This window comes from Pelodiscus sinensis, chromosome 25 (genome assembly GCF_049634645.1).
Source record: "Pelodiscus sinensis isolate JC-2024 chromosome 25, ASM4963464v1, whole genome shotgun sequence".
Taxonomy (NCBI): Eukaryota; Metazoa; Chordata; order Testudines; family Trionychidae; genus Pelodiscus; species Pelodiscus sinensis.
The window spans coordinates 3,380,479-3,398,190 of NC_134735.1; the positions used below are offsets into that span (position 1 = coordinate 3,380,479).

General features: G+C 45.9%; 2 protein-coding genes across 5 annotated transcripts in view; one reads left to right on the forward strand and one right to left on the reverse strand.

The window, feature by feature from the left end:
• Positions 1–12,896, reverse strand: RBBP4 (RB binding protein 4, chromatin remodeling factor). Of its 4 annotated transcripts, none has more exons than XM_075908995.1 (12): positions 12,738–12,896; positions 10,782–10,929; positions 8,632–8,777; positions 5,274–5,447; positions 4,182–4,297; positions 3,895–4,055; positions 3,664–3,790; positions 3,470–3,547; positions 2,290–2,366; positions 2,129–2,186; positions 1,927–2,037; positions 1–1,022 (listed from the first exon to the last, which is right to left on the reverse strand). In XM_075908995.1, exons 1-12 carry the CDS (start codon positions 12,871–12,873, stop codon positions 957–959), a joined length of 1,398 nt encoding a protein of 465 aa, XP_075765110.1. In that variant the 5' UTR covers positions 12,874–12,896; the 3' UTR covers positions 1–956. The 4 variants fall into 4 exon arrangements, with proteins under 4 accessions (XP_075765110.1, XP_075765108.1, XP_075765109.1 ...); XM_075908993.1 differs by having other exon boundaries at positions 3,895–4,073; XM_075908994.1 differs by having other exon boundaries at positions 3,895–4,073; positions 10,782–10,926; positions 12,738–12,891.
• The window catches only part of ZBTB8OS (zinc finger and BTB domain containing 8 opposite strand), an 18,139-nt gene continuing 12,948 nt past the window's right edge, over positions 12,522–17,712 (forward strand). The window contains exon 1 of the mRNA XM_075908998.1: positions 12,522–12,649. The gene's annotated coding sequence lies outside the window, so the exon portion shown is untranslated. The remainder of the gene's footprint in view (positions 12,650–17,712) is intronic.

The window sequence follows — 17,712 nt, forward strand, 5'->3', positions numbered from 1 at the left end:
TTTATGTAGAAAACCAATTTATTCCATCTGAAGCACTTACACATAATTAGTCATGGAGAATAACAGCCTACTGAGAGATGTGCAGAAGCTAGTGGTCAAGGACTAATTCCTTAAAAAAAAAATGAAATTCATCCACATTTCGTTAATATTTTTACATATACCAGCTACCAATGGTGTTTTCAGATTACTGGACATGCCACCTGTGGTACATCAGTCAGGTAAAAACATACAATTTTACAACTTGGTGGTCCCAAGTTTTAAAAACCATTTCACAGAAAGGAAAGAAAATATATGAAAACACAGCTCAAGAACACACAACAGACCAAACTACTTGGGTGGTGAACAATGATCCGCAGGAATAGCTACAATATCCAAAATTCTGTGTTGCCCACCAGAAGGGGTGGGAAGGAGACAGTGAAAATCCAGAATTAAGGAAAGATTTCTAGTGCTGGTTCAAGTCAGAATCTGCACTTGAAAATACTGGCGCACAGACTAAAAATCCCAATATTCTCTTATCAAGAAGAGGACAAGAGACTCCATGTAACTGCCCAAAGATTAAAACCACTTGCCATCACCTCAGGTACACAATTATGTGGCTCTACCCCTCAAACCTTGAAAGTTAGCCAGAAAAGTTAGCCTGCAGCTGTAGCATTTAAGCAGCAAAAAGAGAAAGCTCCCACCCCCACTTCTTGAAGGCATCTTTGTCCAGCTTTATACACAATAAGCTGCTGTAGGAAATTTAAAGAAGGAGCTATAGCACGGTACCAGGTCATTTGGGCCAAGCCCTTAAGTTAGAATACTCATTGTTGGGAATTAAAAGCACGGTTGATGGTATCTACATAGGGAAGGCTGAACACAGTCTATGTATGTCTCAAAACCAGTGTCAAATCAATATCAGAGCTGGAAGGGAAGGGGGAGGAGGGGACGAGGACTAAAAACAGTGTAAGGTCAGTCATCTAGGACCCTTGACCTTCTGGATCCACACTTCCTTCAGGATCTTCATCATTATATATGTTCTCAGCCTGCAAGATATAGGGAATGAGGAATTGGAGAATCACTTAATATGACAACACTTATCTGAGTTCAAGGGATTCAATGTGAGCACTTCCAAGGACTACAGTTCTAGCAGTCATTCATCTCCAGATACTGAGCTCTCACCCTAGATCCCTCAAGGCTATTTAGCACTTACAGAAGTGTTACTATAAATATGCCCGAACCTTCTCATAATGGCCATGTTTTCCACAGTATTGCTTTAAAATAGAGTTGTGATAAAGGACAACTGCAGTTTGTATGCAATACACAATTAGGGACTTGACTCCTTAACTATAAATTAGTATCATGAAGAATACAGATCTCTTCCTTGTAGTTATTTCATACTCTACTTTTACACAGTGCTTTTCAAAAGATCTCAGAGCACCTCAACATGATGATATTAAACCCTCTGAGAAGTGAGTATTAACCCATTTTACAGGTAGATAAGCAGCAGGTAAAAAAGGAACTGTGAGGTTATAAGTCACTTAACATTAGTTTCTATCTGGAGCTATATACACAACAATCTAAAATTAAATCTCCCCCTCCCACTCTATTTATCATTTGTAAGCATTTCACTCACTTTGGACAATGAAACTGGTCAACTTCTCCTTTGGCTCCCATACACTAATACAGTGTTTGATTTCCAAATACTAGAAGGAAATGGTTTACATCTGCCCCCACCCTCCCAACACATTTTTGGAAGTGACACACATGAAGTGGTTGCTTTAATGTTTGTAAAACAAAACCTAAATCAACATCAGCATTGCTGAGCAGGCTTGGCTAAGGCTGCACAGCAAATCAGTATCAAAGTAGAGAATTCTATTTTGCTCAACAGGTCTGAGAAAGTGTCATTTACCACACAACCACTACAAAGAATTACACCACATAGCTTACCATTTGCCAGACTTGCATAATATTGTCTTCTGATACAGAACAAATTACCCAGGGTTCATTGGGATTCCAGGAGAAATCTGATATTTTTGCAGTGTGACCACCATGAATAAACTATATTGGGGGGGAGGAAAAAGAGCATTCAGGTCTAAAGTGCAGATATGAAGTGCATATCAGATCCAGAGTTATAGTTTGAAAAACTTACCAACAGCTCTGGTGGGCCATCCTCTGCATCTTCAGGGGACTGCTCTTCCCCAATTTTACTGTAGTAAAAACAAGAGCAAAATGTAAACAGATTTTTCAGAGCACCCAAGGGAATTGATTCAGACAGACAATAGCAGGTGTCACTCTCAGTTTACGACTTACCTCAAGTCCCACACATTTAGCCTACGGTCAGTACCACTGGAGGCCAAAATGGTTTCATTATGAGGAGACCACTGAACCTGCACAAAGAAGAGCATATCAAAAAGGAGATAAATCTAAAGAAGCCATGCATGACACAGTGAAGCAATGTCTGCTTTATCGCATGAACGCAATTTTCCAGTTTCAAGTTGCAAAGGCATCAATTCAAAAGATGAATTTTGCATTGATAATGCTTCTACATGGAAGAGGGGATTGTGAACACTCATGACTGCCTGCCTAAAGCTTGAATGAGACAATGTGCTCAGACTCCATGGAGCTGCAAAATGCAGTCAGTCTTCCTTCTTACGTCAGATGCCCACTGAAAAGCACTGCATCCTCCAAGGAGGCTGCTTGCCCTCCTGTCTGCAATGAGAGTTACACTTACACAAACTGCACTTATGTGAAATGTGAGGAAAGACCACGTGCAGCACAAAAGAAAAAAAAAAAAGCAAAACAGAGGGAAAGAAATTCCACAATCGTATCTATACGAGCCTAAATACTAGAGTTACTGCCTCCAGCTGGAAAAAAAAAGTCTATTCCTGTGAATATGACTTAATCAGGTAGCTGGGTCAGAAGATGAGGGAAGAGCCTAACATTCCAAGCACAGATCGTCCAACAATGCATATGAAAGCTATCAAGAGTTCTATTTAGAAGCCTTTAGCAATCCTGTTACCCAACAAGCCCCTGCATTTTTTTTCTAATCAGTCTTTCATTTTGCTACTCTTAGACAATTATCTTCACCTGCCATCTTCTCATACTGAGAATGCTGGCTTGTCTAAAAAAGATGTCCTGCCTTCCCAATTGCTCACTGCCTCTAACTGACCTTCAAAATCCCCATTCTTGGTCACCAGTTTGCACTCTAAATAGTTAATAAAATGATTGCACCTTTCTAGAGGGCTCAAAATCTGCTGCAGCTCCTCACTGCAACTAGTTACTGAAAAGAGAGTCAAAGATGAACTAAAAACTGCCACTAGTTTTTAAATGCAAATATCATGAGTAACAAAAACAGTGGAAGAAAAAAACTAAATGGACTAATTTTTAATCAATACATTTTAAGGTCATGCAGGGTGTCAATGGTTTGGAGACCCAACTGCAGGAAACAAAATCAAAATAATTCCCCTAAAAATATACCATTTTACTGTACCTGAAATATTTCGTCTTTATGCGATTCAAATGAGTGCAGCTTCAGTTTTAGGTTTCTAAGATCCCATAAAGCAACAGTCTATTAAGGAAGATGAAAAATAAAGTTAAGGGAAGTTACTAGAGTTACCAACATATACACTTGTGTGAACATGAACTTAAGGGATATCATCTGTCCACATTCAAGACAGACTATACCTTATCAGCAGATCCTGTGGCCAGAATAAACTCACTATAGGGATTGAAAGAAAGGCAATTCACTTCAGCTGTGTGAGCATCCACAGAGTGGCTGGGTTTGGAGGTGTTGTTTGACCGGGTGTCCCAACTACAAAGAGAGGGGAATATGATGAGATATAAAACTTTTGCTGTCCAGTATCCTGAGAGGGGGAAATATTCCCAACTTTACAAGTAAAGGTACTACCCACGTACATCATGAGCTTCTGATCATCAGCAACAGATCCAAAGAGGGATTCATGGAGCAAGTGCCAAGATACATCTTCCACTACTGCTGTATGCCCTGTAAAGATGGTCTTTGCATCCACCACTTTACCTTCCTTCGGAACAGCGCTAATATCCCACAAGCAGATGGTCTTAAAGAAAAAGTGTATCTTTAAGATAGAGGAACTTTCCTCACCTCCCCCCCACCCACTCCCAAAAAAGCATTAGTTAATCAACTAAAGTGCAACCAGCACTCTGCATATATTTACAATACTCACATGATCATCAGAAGCACTGAGCAAATGCCCACTCAGATTTGGGTTCCACGACAGTCCATAGCCTTCCTTTTGGTGTCCACGAAGACGGAGATCAGGATTACACTCTCCAGAAGGGTCTGCAAAGGTAGTGTCAGAAAACTTCAGCTCCTAACAACTCCACTAATGCAAGCCCACCATAGAGCACCATGACAAGAGTGCCACAGTACTTCCTCAACCTCGGCTTTCAGATCTTAAACAGGATTCCCACTTTAGTCTTAAGTAGAACCATTTCATTTTAAGCAGTAGAAAGAACCAAGACACTCTACAAGGCTAAAACAAAAAAAAGTGTCAGAACTTTTACTGCTAAAAAGGAAGAATTATATTTCAAACATTAAGGTAGTTCTGACTAGCTCTATTCTGGAATAGGGTTCCATTATGCTAGGTGCAGAACAAAATAAAGACAGCCCTCACTCCCTGTCTACAATCTCTAAGTCAAGAAGTAATTTGTCAGGTTGCACCATGAAATATAACCCTCAGTTACTGTTCTGATAATAATCTTTCATGAATTAGCTAGGTCAGTTTTCAATTAAGTTCCCAAAACCACACATTTTGTACATTAGCAGTGATCTTCCTGTGCTTTTCCAAAAGAGGTCAAATTAGTTTTTAAAGCTGCCCCGCCTTACTTTGCTTATGCTGTTTGCAGGTGATTTTACATCCCGGTTCGTCAAGTTAATAGCTCAGCCACCCAGCAAACAAAACAGCTTCCAACTGGCCCCTGAATATCCTCCATTATCACAACAGGTGAAATCCCAAAATTGCCACCATGAAAAACTGATAGTGGCACCTCACCCAAACGACAAATATATTTAAAAGTTAGATTATAAACAACACATGACAGAGAATGCAGTGAGGCAGCAACTGATGACACATATCAACTAGTTCCTTGGAGAAGTTCTTCTACTCAACTAACAAAGATTTGTTTTAATACTAAACATTAAAAACAAAAACTTAAACTTCTATTCCTTCTCCTACTCCCTCCCTCCAAACTCATAAGATCTAGTCACAAAAGTTTGTGCTCAATTTTGAACTGTGGTAAGAGAGAGCTATAGACACCTGGTTTAGAGGGGTGTTTGGTATAGTCAAAGACTAAGACATCACTGGATGGAGTCTTTGTAGCAATGATGCAGGGATTCTGGGGCATGTAGCGTGCTCTGTTCACTTCTCCTTCATGGTTGATCTTGATTTCAATTTCGATTTTCCCACTAACAGAGCCAAAGCCTCCAAACTCTGGAAATAAGGAGCAGATAGCTGTTAATGGTGAACTGAGCATGCAATTCAAATCAAAATATAAGAACTCAATAAGGCCAGAGAAGTATCTACATGGATTGTAGGACAATACGTGGTTCTGAAGCTATGTTCACAGAAAATAAGTCAAGAGAATCTGATTCAAATGCTTCATTTTTGTTGTTGTTACAGCAACACATTAAGGTTCCCAAGTAGGGATGTAAAATCCTGCTTAATCAGCTGATTAAAAAAGTTTTGTTTAGCCCGTTAACCGCATAAACAGGGGTGGATTCGCCCTCCCCATCACGGGCAGGCTGCTCTGGAGCACCCCTCACGCTCCTTCTAGTTAACTATAACCGGTAAGCATCACCTGGTTACCCATAACCAAGGCAGTTAATTATTCTGCTAACTATTTCAACTAAAACATTTACAACAAATTTATTGCTGGTAAAGGTGCAAGACTAATCATCTCTTTTAAAACTATCTGTTCTACAAATCAATGCTGTATGTTGGGAGACCCATTAGAACATATCTGTTCTTAAACACAACACAGTTTGAGTCTTATCCAGTTAGACTGTACCAAATTTTCTTTGAAAAAACACCACACTGTCCTTTAAGGTCTGAAGTTACAGCACAGCACAATTTTGTTTAACAGTTCAGCCAATAAGCCTTTAGCCTATCCCAAGGCTGCCTGAGGAAGACACAGGACCTCATTAGAAAAATCTGGCAGGCAACTGCAAGTCTAGGAAAGAGAATAGGACCTACCACCACTGATCTGGCAGCAGGGGACCAGAGATGAGAAAGGTGTCAAAGTGACAGAATCCCTGGACAGAGTTCCTGAACTCTCTTCCACAGTGTTGGCACCAATCTACCTACTCTTGAGTGGATTCACAGTAGATTTATCTTCCTTTTCTGAAGGGTACTGAAACCACATTGGAATCTGGCCCATGAATACAAGAAATTACACTTTCAGAGAGAAAGTTTGTTTTCAGATAGAAAACTCAATTCACTAAAGATCAACTCAACTCACAGTAAAACGGCAAGTTTTCTTGGACATTAAAAATAAAGATGTTCACATTCTTTATAAATGTTTTTAGAATAAACTAAACAGTTATAAGTGAGAGGAGCATAACTATTTAAACATATGCTTAAAAATAGAAATCTGTTTTCTATTCATTTATCTTCTATTTTACAGAATGGAACTGAGGTAGAAAGGTTACATTAAGCAACCCACACAAGACCCAAGACCTTGCCATGGGTGTGCAGACAACACCTTAATTAGTGGCACTGATTAGGTGCTCTCTCATCTAGTATTCAGTTCAATAGGCCATACTGCCTCATGTGGAAGAAGGAGGAATGGCAAGTATCAGGGTTATAAAAAGTCAGATGACTAAAATAAATTCTTTGATAGCCTTTTTGAAGCTATGTTTAGCATGTGATTATGAAATTGAGAGCAAGCATCGGGCAGTATATTCCTTGAAAGAGGTACTAATGTGAAAGTCATTAAATCAAAACATAAGAACATAAAAATGGCCATACTGGGTCAGACCAAAGGTCCATCCAGCCCAGTACCCTGTCTGCTGACAGTGGCCAATGCCAGGTGCCCCAGAGGGAGTGAATCCAACAGGTAACCATCAAGCGATCCCTCTCCTGCCATCCATCTCCACCCTTTGACAAACAGAGGCTAGGGACATCATTCCTCACCCATACTGGCTAATAGCCACTAATGGACTTAACCTCCGTGAATTTACCTAGTTCTCTTTTAAACACTGTTATAGTCCTAGCCTTCACAACCTCCTCAGGCAAGGAGTTCCACAGATCGACTATGCGCTGTCTGAAGAAGAACTTCCTTTTATTTGTTTTAAACCTGCTGCCCATTAGTTTCATTTGGTGGCCCCTAGTTCTTATATTATGGGAACAAGTAAATAACTTTTCCTTATTCACTTTCTCCACACCACTCATGGTTTTATAGACCTCTATCATATCCCCTCTTAGTCTCCTCTTTTCCAAGCTGAAAAGTCCCAATCTCTTTAATCTCTCCTCATATGGGACCCTTTCCAAACCTCTAATCATTTTAGTTGCCCCTCTCTGAACCTTTTCTAATGCCGGTATATCTTTTTTGAGATGAGGATACCACATCTGTACACAGTATTCCAGATGTGGGTGTATCATGGATTTATATAAGGGCAATAAAATATTCTCCGTCTTATTCTCTATCCCCTTTTTAATGATTCCTAATATCCTGTTTGCTTTTTCGACTGCTGCTGCACACTGCGTGGACGTCTTCAGAGAACTATCCATGACGACTCCAAAATCTCTTTCCTGATTAGTTGTAACTAAATTAGCCCCCATAATATTATATGTATATTCCCCCCCCCCCCAATGTGCATTACTTTACATTTATCCACATTAAATTTCATTTGCCATTCTGTTGCCCAGTCACTTATTTTGGTGAGATCTTTTTGAAGTTCTTCACAGTCTAAACAAACCATTTTAGGACCATGATTAAAAGGTTTTCGGGTGTACAGATTATCTACAAGCTTCCCATCTAAATTAAAAGTCACAAGTATTCAAAGATTGTGATTCAATATAATTATGAAAAAAATTAAGGATTAAAATACAGAGGGGAAGAGAAGCAGCATGACAGATTTGATACATCTCTGGAAAACAAATTACCATGCGAAGTATTTTATTAATTAGAATCCTGTTCATGAACAATACTGAAATCCAAAGATCAAAATGTCAATTGCACATTCCTGGCTTCTAGCAATTTGCACAGCAAACAACTGAACTGGAAATGACCCACATAATGTAGAACAATTGATTAAACTGACTAAAATAACCATTTCTTATAACAAGTAGGAATACTGGCAGCCAAACAAGACTGCAGATAACATGGGATCCAAACCCAAAGTATTGAACTATTTAAACAGGACAATATGCCCTCTTCTCTTCATCCCTGTTAGTAAAATGTAACCTTTTCTCTTGTAAGTGAAAAGTTTCCTACAATGTAGCATATGGGTTACAGAAGTACTGTGTAGAAATCCATGAGAAAAGCTTAACATTTTCCTGGTGATTTAATAGTGAATTTAATTTTATTTTATCAATCCAAAGCTAAGAAAAAAAGACCAAAATCTAGTGAAAAAAGTGTTAAAACTCCACTGTGTTTACCACCTTTGTCGCTTACCTCCTTTCTCACTATCATAGTGTGAAGCATCAAACTGTGCATCATCATTGGGCAGCTGAACACTGGCTATCACAAGATGGTTTTGTTCATCTGAAGTGTGGGTCCCCAGGACTAGCCGGTGAATACTGAAATCTTTGCCTTCGGGTCTACAACAAATCAAGGGAGATACACCCAGCTGTTACTAGACCATCAGAATGAGCCCACTGCCCGGAAGTTATCCCTTTACAGGTTCACCAACCAATCGACTGTGATGTCCAGCAATGCAGTGAAGCTGCTGCTAAGACAAGCTCCCGAGTCCCTGCCTACCTCACCCCCACACCACTTCCAGAAGCAACTAGCACTGACCTGTGGGCGGCAGCAGGGGTCTCAATATGTTGCTCCTGCCTCCAAGCACCACCCCCATAGCTCCCATTAGCTGGGAATGGGGAACTATGACCAATGGGAGCTGAGGGGGCAGTGCCAGCAAAAGGACAGCACATAGAGCCATCTGCCCTTTCTCCCACCCCATAGGGCCATAGAGGTTCATTGTCCCTTCCAAAAGCAGTACGGGGCTGAGGCAGGCAGGAAGCCTGCTTTAGCCTCATTATACCACCAACAGGAGCTATTTGCAATAAGTGCTGCCTGGCAGAAGCCAGCACCCCTTACCACCTCCTGCACCTTAAACTCCAGCCCTGAGCCACCTCTGGCAGCCAGCACCCCCTACCCTCTCCTGCACCCCGAGCCCCCTGCTCTAGCCCAGAGTCCCTGCCTGCATCCAGACTCTCCTCCCAAAGCTTGCACCTGCTCACCTTCTCCTGCACCCCAAATGTGCCCCAGACTCAGCCCAGAACCACACACTGCAAACCCCTCCATCCCTGCTCAGAACCAGCACCCCCTGCTGAACCCCAATCCCCTGCTCAAGCCCTGTGAATATGGGGGTGGAGAACCTACAATGAGTGAGTGGGGGGTGGAGTAGGACTACATGGAAGGGGCAGGACCTTGGAGAGGGGACAGGGTAGATTTGGGTTGCCCTTAAATTAAAAAAAAAAAAAAAAAAATCTTGGGCATAAAAAGGTCAGAGACCACTTCTTTACAAAAACATAAACTACTCACTCATTTCAGTATTGTCCCTGCTCTCCTTCTGAGATATGGAAGCAAGGTTGTTTGTGGTGTAGAGATTTCCTATCTCAGTGGTCACCAACCAGTAGATTGGGATCTATCGGTAAATCTTGGAGCCTCAGACAAGTGATCCTGATGGGTTTGGCTGTGAGGCTCTCAAGTGCCTGCAGCACTTTAGCTGTCCCCCCTCACTGCCCAGCTGCTCCTGCCCAGAGCCCCTGAGCTGCTCCAGGAGCCTCCTGCTTATTGTGCAGAATGGGGGAGACAAGAGGCAGGGAAGCATTGATGTCACTCTGTCCCCCTCTTCTGTACCCCATCTTCACAGAGTGAGGAGGGTGAGGCCTTGCAGAAGGGGTGAAGCAGGGGTAATTGGGTTTCAGGTAGATCCTGGACTGAAATTCAAAGAGTGAGCTTGTGCTTAAAAAGGCTGGAGACCACTGTCCTCTCTCATACTGGAGTCCTTATAGCATCAAAGTTCACTTGTTTTCTTTGCCCATCTATAGTATCTCTGATATTCCCCCAAGGAGCTTCTAGTGGAGTAAAGTCTTGAGGTTTATTAGCACTTTGAACAAGCAGAAGATGGAAAATAAATTGGTTCAGTAATTTAGGGGGATGACAGTGATTACTTTTAAGTTTGTCTCTGGGGTAGGATGGACAGGAAGAGATCAGAGAACAGTTATACAGCCGGTCCTCGAGTTACGAACACGATCCACACTTACGAACAGTACGGCCGCATTTAAACGAATGGGGTCCGACTTACAAACAAATGGAGTTACAACCAAGTGTTTGGTACGTAACTTGTCAGTAAGCAGGGGACCGGCTGTACTTTAAATAGAGGTGAAAATATTCTGCCAAACAGCAGTTCATTTTTTAAACAAAAAGGAGTGGAGATATTGGTTAACATGGTGTGCCGTAACAGTCCTCAACTCACTAAGGATAAGGCAAGAGCACAAATTGCTGGTCATGGAAGACAGCAACTACAGAGTCTTGATGCAATGTGAAACGCGATAGTGACTTTTTTCATCATTCAAAAAGTCAGAGGATAAATTTACCTTGTTACATCAGGAAGCCACTGAGCAGTCAAGCTGGGCCACTCCAGAGCATGGGTCATTACCAGATCATACAGGAAAGGAGTGTTCTTTTTCCAAATTTTATATTCCTCATTGATCACACGTTCCTCCACCGCATCATCAAAGGCTGCTAAAGTTTTTTAAAGATGCACAAAAATATGGACAAGTATTTATAAATGGTCAACAAGACAATGAATGTACATGGGGAAGCTTTTTTGGGTGGGGGGGGGGTCATTGACCCACAGAAGAAGAAAAAAGTCAGTCAGGGGCCACACACACAGGTGAGAACAAAAACAAAATCTTCACACACCCTGACGTGGCCGCAAACTGAGAAGGAGAAAGACTCCCCACCTCTCCTCTCACACACCAGAGCCTTGAAAGGGCCCAGTTTAGTAGATTGTGTGCTCCAGCTCTGCAGTGGGGGGGGGGGGGGGCTGAAGCACTAGCACAAACTCCCCAACATGAAGCAGGGGGGCCCTGAGCCTCAGGGGCTGGATCCAGGCAAGCCAGAGGACAGTTCCCTGTGCATGCAGCCCCTGTGCATGAGGTTCCCCACCCCTGGCTTATCTGATAGCAACACTACTGATGCATACACCATACTTCCACAAAAAGCCAACTACTAGATTAAAAAACTCCTGCAGCACATGCAATCACCTCTCTCTTCAGATAAAGAAGTCTAATCTAGAACCAATAGTTGTAGGAAGCAATACAAATTAAATACACAAGGAAGCAATGCCTGGGCTCACTTCATACTAGAAACAGCCCCATTAAGGCTACTAGTCCTAAATCAACCAATAGAGTCCTGTCCATCTCTCTTTGTGAGACAGATGAGTTGAATCTACACCTACCAACTCACCCTTCACTAAAAGTTACTTTAAAGAAGGTGCAAAGCTCTCCACAATTTAGAGCAGCATTTTTTTTTCCTGTAAAAGTGGTTTCATTGAACATTAAAAAATAAATCTCTTTAATACTACGCAGGTTCGAGCGACCTAGGAATCCCATAAAAACGCCAAAGTAAATATGGGATTAGACTCCAGATTAAGGATGCAAAACCCCAATTCATGTGTTAATTGGTTAAAAGTGATGTTTAACTAGTTAACCGCTTAAATGGGACCAGATTGAGGCGCACCCATGCTGCTCCGGTCGGACCTGCCCGTCGCATGCTAGGCTTGAGCGTCCCCCACCTGCGGCAGACCCCGCTGGGCGGGAACAGTCCCTGCCCGCATCAGGCCGGGGGCTGCTCCAGGTTAACGGTAACCGGGGGCAAGGGGGATGCTGACCCGTTCAACATCCCCAAAGCAGCCTGAGCGAGATCGGAGCCCAACACGCAGACCGAGGAGGTTTGGGGGCCGCAGGTGGCAGCCTCCTGGCCTCCCCTCGGGGCAGAGCGCGCAGCAGCAGGGGGCGGCCCAGGGAAGCGGGGGGGGGGCACGAGCCAAGCGCACTCGCGGCCCATTGCAGCCCCCCAGGGAGCGCGGAGCGGGAGCGCATCTTGCGCGGCCCCGCAGTGGGGGGGGGACCCCGGAAGGGAACCTCCTGGAGACCCCCAGGTGACCCCCCCCCACTGGAGCAGGCCCTGGCGGGGACGGCGCGCCCGAGGGAGGCGGGAGGGGGCCGCGGCCTGACCCCCCCCCCCCCCAACAGAGACGCGCGCGGGTGGAGACACGCCCCCGTCCCCAGCCTCGGAGCGGAGCCCCGCCCCCAGCCCTTCCGGGGAGGGCTGTGTCTCGGCGGGGGGAAAGGGGGAGCAAGGGGGGGGGCTCAGAGCAGCTCCCCAGAGACCGAGGGCGCGGCCCCTCCCCCCGCCACTGAGGCAGCCCCTCCCCCCGGCAGGTTCTCCACAGCCTGAGGTAGGAGCACAGCGCGCGCGTCCCCCGGAGGGGGGAGGGGCCCCCAGCCGGCCGGGGGCCCGCGCCTCAGCCCCGCGCTCTCGCCTACCCTCCTTGTCCGCCATGGCGAAGGTGCAGGCGGTGCGGCCAGCCGGCTCCTCGCCTCCCTCCGTCCCCGCCAGCCGCCGCTCTATTGTTTCCTGCCCCCTGCGTGCGGCTCCGGCGCCGCGCGCCCTTCGCGCCATCGGCCGCCAATCACAGCCCACTGCCCGGCCCGCGCGGCCAATCCGAGCGCCGGAGCGGGCTCGGGGGGGGCGGGTCCAGAGGGGCGGTGAGCGCGCTCTCCGGATCACGTGGGAGGGGGGAAGGCGCTAGCGGCTGAAGTTCCCCTGGGAGCCGCCATTTTCCAGTGTAGGGCATCTAGGGGGACATGGACCCTGGCTCGTGCGCAGGTCTTCTTAAAGGGCCAGTCACCAACCAGTGGTCACCTGCATACAGACACTATGGCTGTGTCTAGACTGGCAAGTTTTTCTGCAAAATCAGCTGCTTTTGCGGAAAAACTTGCCAGCTGTCTACACTGGCCGCTTGAATTTCCTCAGAAGCACCGACGATCTCATGTAAGATTGTCAGTGCTTTTGCGGAAATACTATGCTGCTCCCATTCGGGCAAAAGTCTTTTTCCGAAAAACTTTTGCACAGAAGGGCCAGCGTAGACAGCTCAGCTTTGTTTTCCGCAAAAAAGCCCCGATCGCGAAAATGGTGATCAGGGCTTTTTTGCGGAAAAGCGCATCTAGATTGGCACGGACGCTTTTCCGCAAAAAGTGCTTTTGCGGAAAAGCGTCCCATGCCAATCTAGACGCTCTGTTCCGAAAATGCTTTTAACGGAAAACTTGGAAAACTTTTCCATTAAAAGCATTTCTGGAAAATCATGCCAGTCTAGACGTAGCCTATAGAGTATCAACTTCTAGCCCTTGTGTGTGCCTCAGTTGGGGTCAGCCTGGGGGGTGGGATAAGCCATTGCACCCCCTCCTGCAGGTACCACTGTGGAAAACTATTTCCAGATGGGCATCCCTGCAACGCTCTGGCCTGGCACTGCATTAAGTGCATTTCCCCTAATAGCTGGGGTCATCCCGTGTCATTGCATGGACGTGTCCCATCTGCCAGTACTATGGTACTCATCTGAGCAAGTGACCGAAGGGTAAAGCCCACCTAGTGTTCCAACACTACTACCACTATCAGAGGGGTCGTCGTGTTAATCTGTGTCTGCAGAAACAATGAGGAGTCCTGTGGCACTTTAGAGACTAACAGATTTATTAGAGCATAAGTTTTCGTAGGTAAAACCCACTTCATCAGATGAATTGGAACGCAAGTTACAAAAGCAGGAGTATATATAAGGGAGAAGTTACTTGTGTTAATGAAGCTAATCAAGCCAGGGGGGGAAAGTGGATTATTCATACGGTGATCATATTTTCTGAACCAAAAAAAGGACACATTGGCCACGCCCCCAGCCTCATTAGCCACATCCCCTGATCTCTTAGTCCCTGCCCACCTGCTACATAAAGTCCCACCCCCGGAGGTAGTACTTCCAGGGTTAAGATGGACACATGACTGGAAGTAAAGGGTATCGTGTGACGCCTCTAAGAACTCCTCCCACTGTCCTCTGCCAATAGGGATGGGTTTGGCCCCCATAGGACCCTCCCATGCAACCATACTGAAATTGCATTAATCCAACTTGCATTGCATTAACTCGGGGGAAGAGGCCAGGGTTGCCTGTATTTCAGTGGCTCTCAAATTTTTTGGCCCATGAACCACCTGGCTCAGTGTAAACCTTTCTGCAGACCACCATTTGCTAATGGAAACTCACTGTGAATTACGTAATTACTCTCAAGCCGTTTTGCTAGTGCTGCAGCTAGGGAGAATGGTTTGACTTAAATTGTTAAATAGATTAAGCGTTTTAACTTTCTTGTGTTAGTTTATCAAACTTCATTTTAAATACAGTAAAATATTAATTTATGACCAACACAAAAGGTTTCAATTTTTTCTTTATTTATGGCAGGGGGGGGAACCTTTTTTGGGTTGGGGGGCCACTAACCCACAAAAAAATCAGCTGGGGGCCACACAAGCCAGAAGCAAAAAAATTCCTCCAAAAACCCCCAACCCACACTGAGCTGGCCCTTAACTGAGACACCTCACTCTTCTGGCATCCTAGCCCCACAGGGTGAGGGGATGGGACCAAGAGGAACGAGGTTCAAGGAAAGGATGTTAAATTGCGGTTATCAAGCTAATCGTGTAGTTGAGGGTAGCTTCAGGAGCTGGCTCAAGCTGAGACTCAGCAGTCCTGGCTCGTGCCGGGTCTGGGAGCCACCCAGACTGCAATTCTGCATTTTAAATGTAGTAAGAGCTGCCGGACTCTTAGTACATTTAAAATTCAGAGGTGTAGCAACCAGCACGAGCCAGGAATGCTTGGTCCCGGCTTGCGCTGAGTCCAGCTGCCCCTGTTCACGTCAGACAGCCCAGGCCACTGTGAACAGGGGCTGCTTAGCGGCAGCAACCCCGTCGTGAAGGGCTCAGCTCCTTGTTGGCCTGAGCAGCCCCTGCCCATGGTGAGCCTAGGCTCAGGCGTGGAAAAAAAAGGGGGTTCCGTGTGCAGGACAGGGCTGCCAATGTGTGGGATAGGGATGAGGTTCAGAATCTGGGAGGTACGTGCAGAAAGGGGAGAGGTTGAGACGTCTGGGTGGGAGGTTGGGTGCAGAGACAGGCTGGGCATAGGGTCCCTGACCAGAAAGGAGGGTGCAGGAGTAGTCTGGGGGTAGGGTTTCTGGCCAGGAGGGAGGATGTCTGGCCAGGAAGGAATGTACAGGAAGGGGTTTGGGGTAGGGTGTCTGGCCAGGAGGGAGAGTGCAGGAGCAAGGGAGGGTGTCAGAGCAAGCCAGGAATGCAGGATCTTAGAGGGGGGAGGGGAGTGAGTGAGGGGGATTTGGGTGCGGGGCCTTAGCATGAGGGGGGTGCTTATCTGGCTTGGCACCCCATTGCAGCAGGGAAAGCCTCCAGACTGCACGCTGTCATTCCCCCTGCAGGGGGGAACAGAACAGGAACTCAGTCCCCCCCCACATGCAGCGGGGATCCCAGTGCATCCACGGGGCTGCAGCACCAGGTCAGGCTTCCCACTGACAGAGCATGGGGGTGTGTGAAGAAACCCCAACATACCTCGCCAGACCAGGCTCACTGCCATTCCCCCAGCGGGGCGGGGAGGGGTGCGGGGGAGAGAGAGCGGCAGCCCGCCCCAAGGATTCTGCGCGTCCCCTGCCGGGGCTCAGGCAGCAGTTCAAAAGTGCTAAAGTTCGGGAGCGGCTACTCAGACCTTGGACCCGGCCATAGGGTTGCCAGATGGTTTCAATAAAGATACCGGACACACTTGATATGACATCACAATCTACATTACATCTTATTTAGAAAATACCGGACATTTCTATTTTCTCGTTTCTATTTTCTCAACTTGTTTCCCGAACAGAAAGCTCAAATACTGGACTGTCCAGTTCAAAACTGGACACCTGGCAACCCTACTCAGCCACCCTCTCTCTCCCAACATGAGTGGCTGCTGTAACAAGCCACCGCCTGCACGTGTGGAGGAGGAGGCTGTACAGCTGGACCCGGACCCCATCTGACAGAGGCAGTCCCATGGAGTAAGAAGGGGGCTGTGCGGTGGTGGGGCAATGGGTGATGAAGTGGTCAGAAACTACGTGCCACCAAAAGCCCGCCCCAGCTGGGAACACGCTGTTGATGCTGCGCCGCACCTGGAGCAATGGACTCACAGTCACTTCTTCCCGTTTGAGTCCCCGTCAAGTAGTGGGGGACTTTCCAGCAGGGCTTTCCAGGACATTTCACTACTTGATGCGGGACCAGGAAAGAGTCCTTTAAATCAGGACAGTCCCGGAAAAATCAGTATGTATGGTCAACCTAGTTATTCATAGTATTTGACGTGGAGATGTGACTATTCAGAGAGGGGAAATTGCCTTTGTAATGAAGTTCAGGAATGGTAACACACATAAACCTGTAGGGATACATTTTAACCTCCTTGGACAGTCAGTAATGGATTTGAACGGATTTAAAAAACCGGATACAAAGGGAGACAGCTGACCTGGAATTCATTTACAAATTCAACACTATCAATTTAGGATTGAATTAGGATCTCAACTGGTTACCGCATTACAAAGGCAATTTCTCCTCTCTGGATATTCACATCTCCATACAAATGCTATAAATGACCCACTTCCACCCTGACTTGATTAGCTTCATTCACACAAGCAACTTCTTCCTTAAATATACCCCCTGCTTCTATAACTTCCACTCCAATTCATCTGATAAAGTCGGTTTTTCCACAAAAAGCTTATGCCTTAATAAATCTGTTAGTCTCTAAGGTGAACCGTACTCTTCATTGTTTTTACCTCAACTATCATGAGGTTTGCGACAGAGTGGGAAATTTTTGTCATTTTAGGAATACCTCAGTTTCCAATTTTGGGTGGCTACCAAGTTGTGGAAAAGGACTGTTTGCTCTCAGAGAAGGCTGAGGCTATGGCTACGCTGGAGCACCTACAGCAGCATAGCTCAAAAATGCAGCTGCACCACTGTGAGCTCTCTAGAATAGCTGCTCTAAACTAGGGATGTTAAATATCGGTTAATCGACTAGCTGATTAACCTCATGAATTCTTATTGGTTAGTTGACTGCATGGGGGACAGGCGAGGGATGGGGCTGGCTGCAGGAGCCGGCATTGAGACCGCAGGCAGGGGACTTGCAGGGGATGGGACTGGCCACCGGCCGATACACAACACACAGCTGTTAGGACACCATGAAATTTGAGGCCCCAAGTTCTCATATCAGTAGGGATGACCCTGGGAATGGCTTATCCAGGCCTCTCACTGATATCAATGATACGACATAATGATAAGTGGTAGCGTGGGCTTAGCCGAAGACATAGGTGAGTCTGTGTGATCTGAGTGGATTAGATGAGACTGAGTCATAAAAAAGGACTGGCTGAGAACGGGAAATCCAGGAGACAATGAAGACCTCACTCATCTGGACACTGA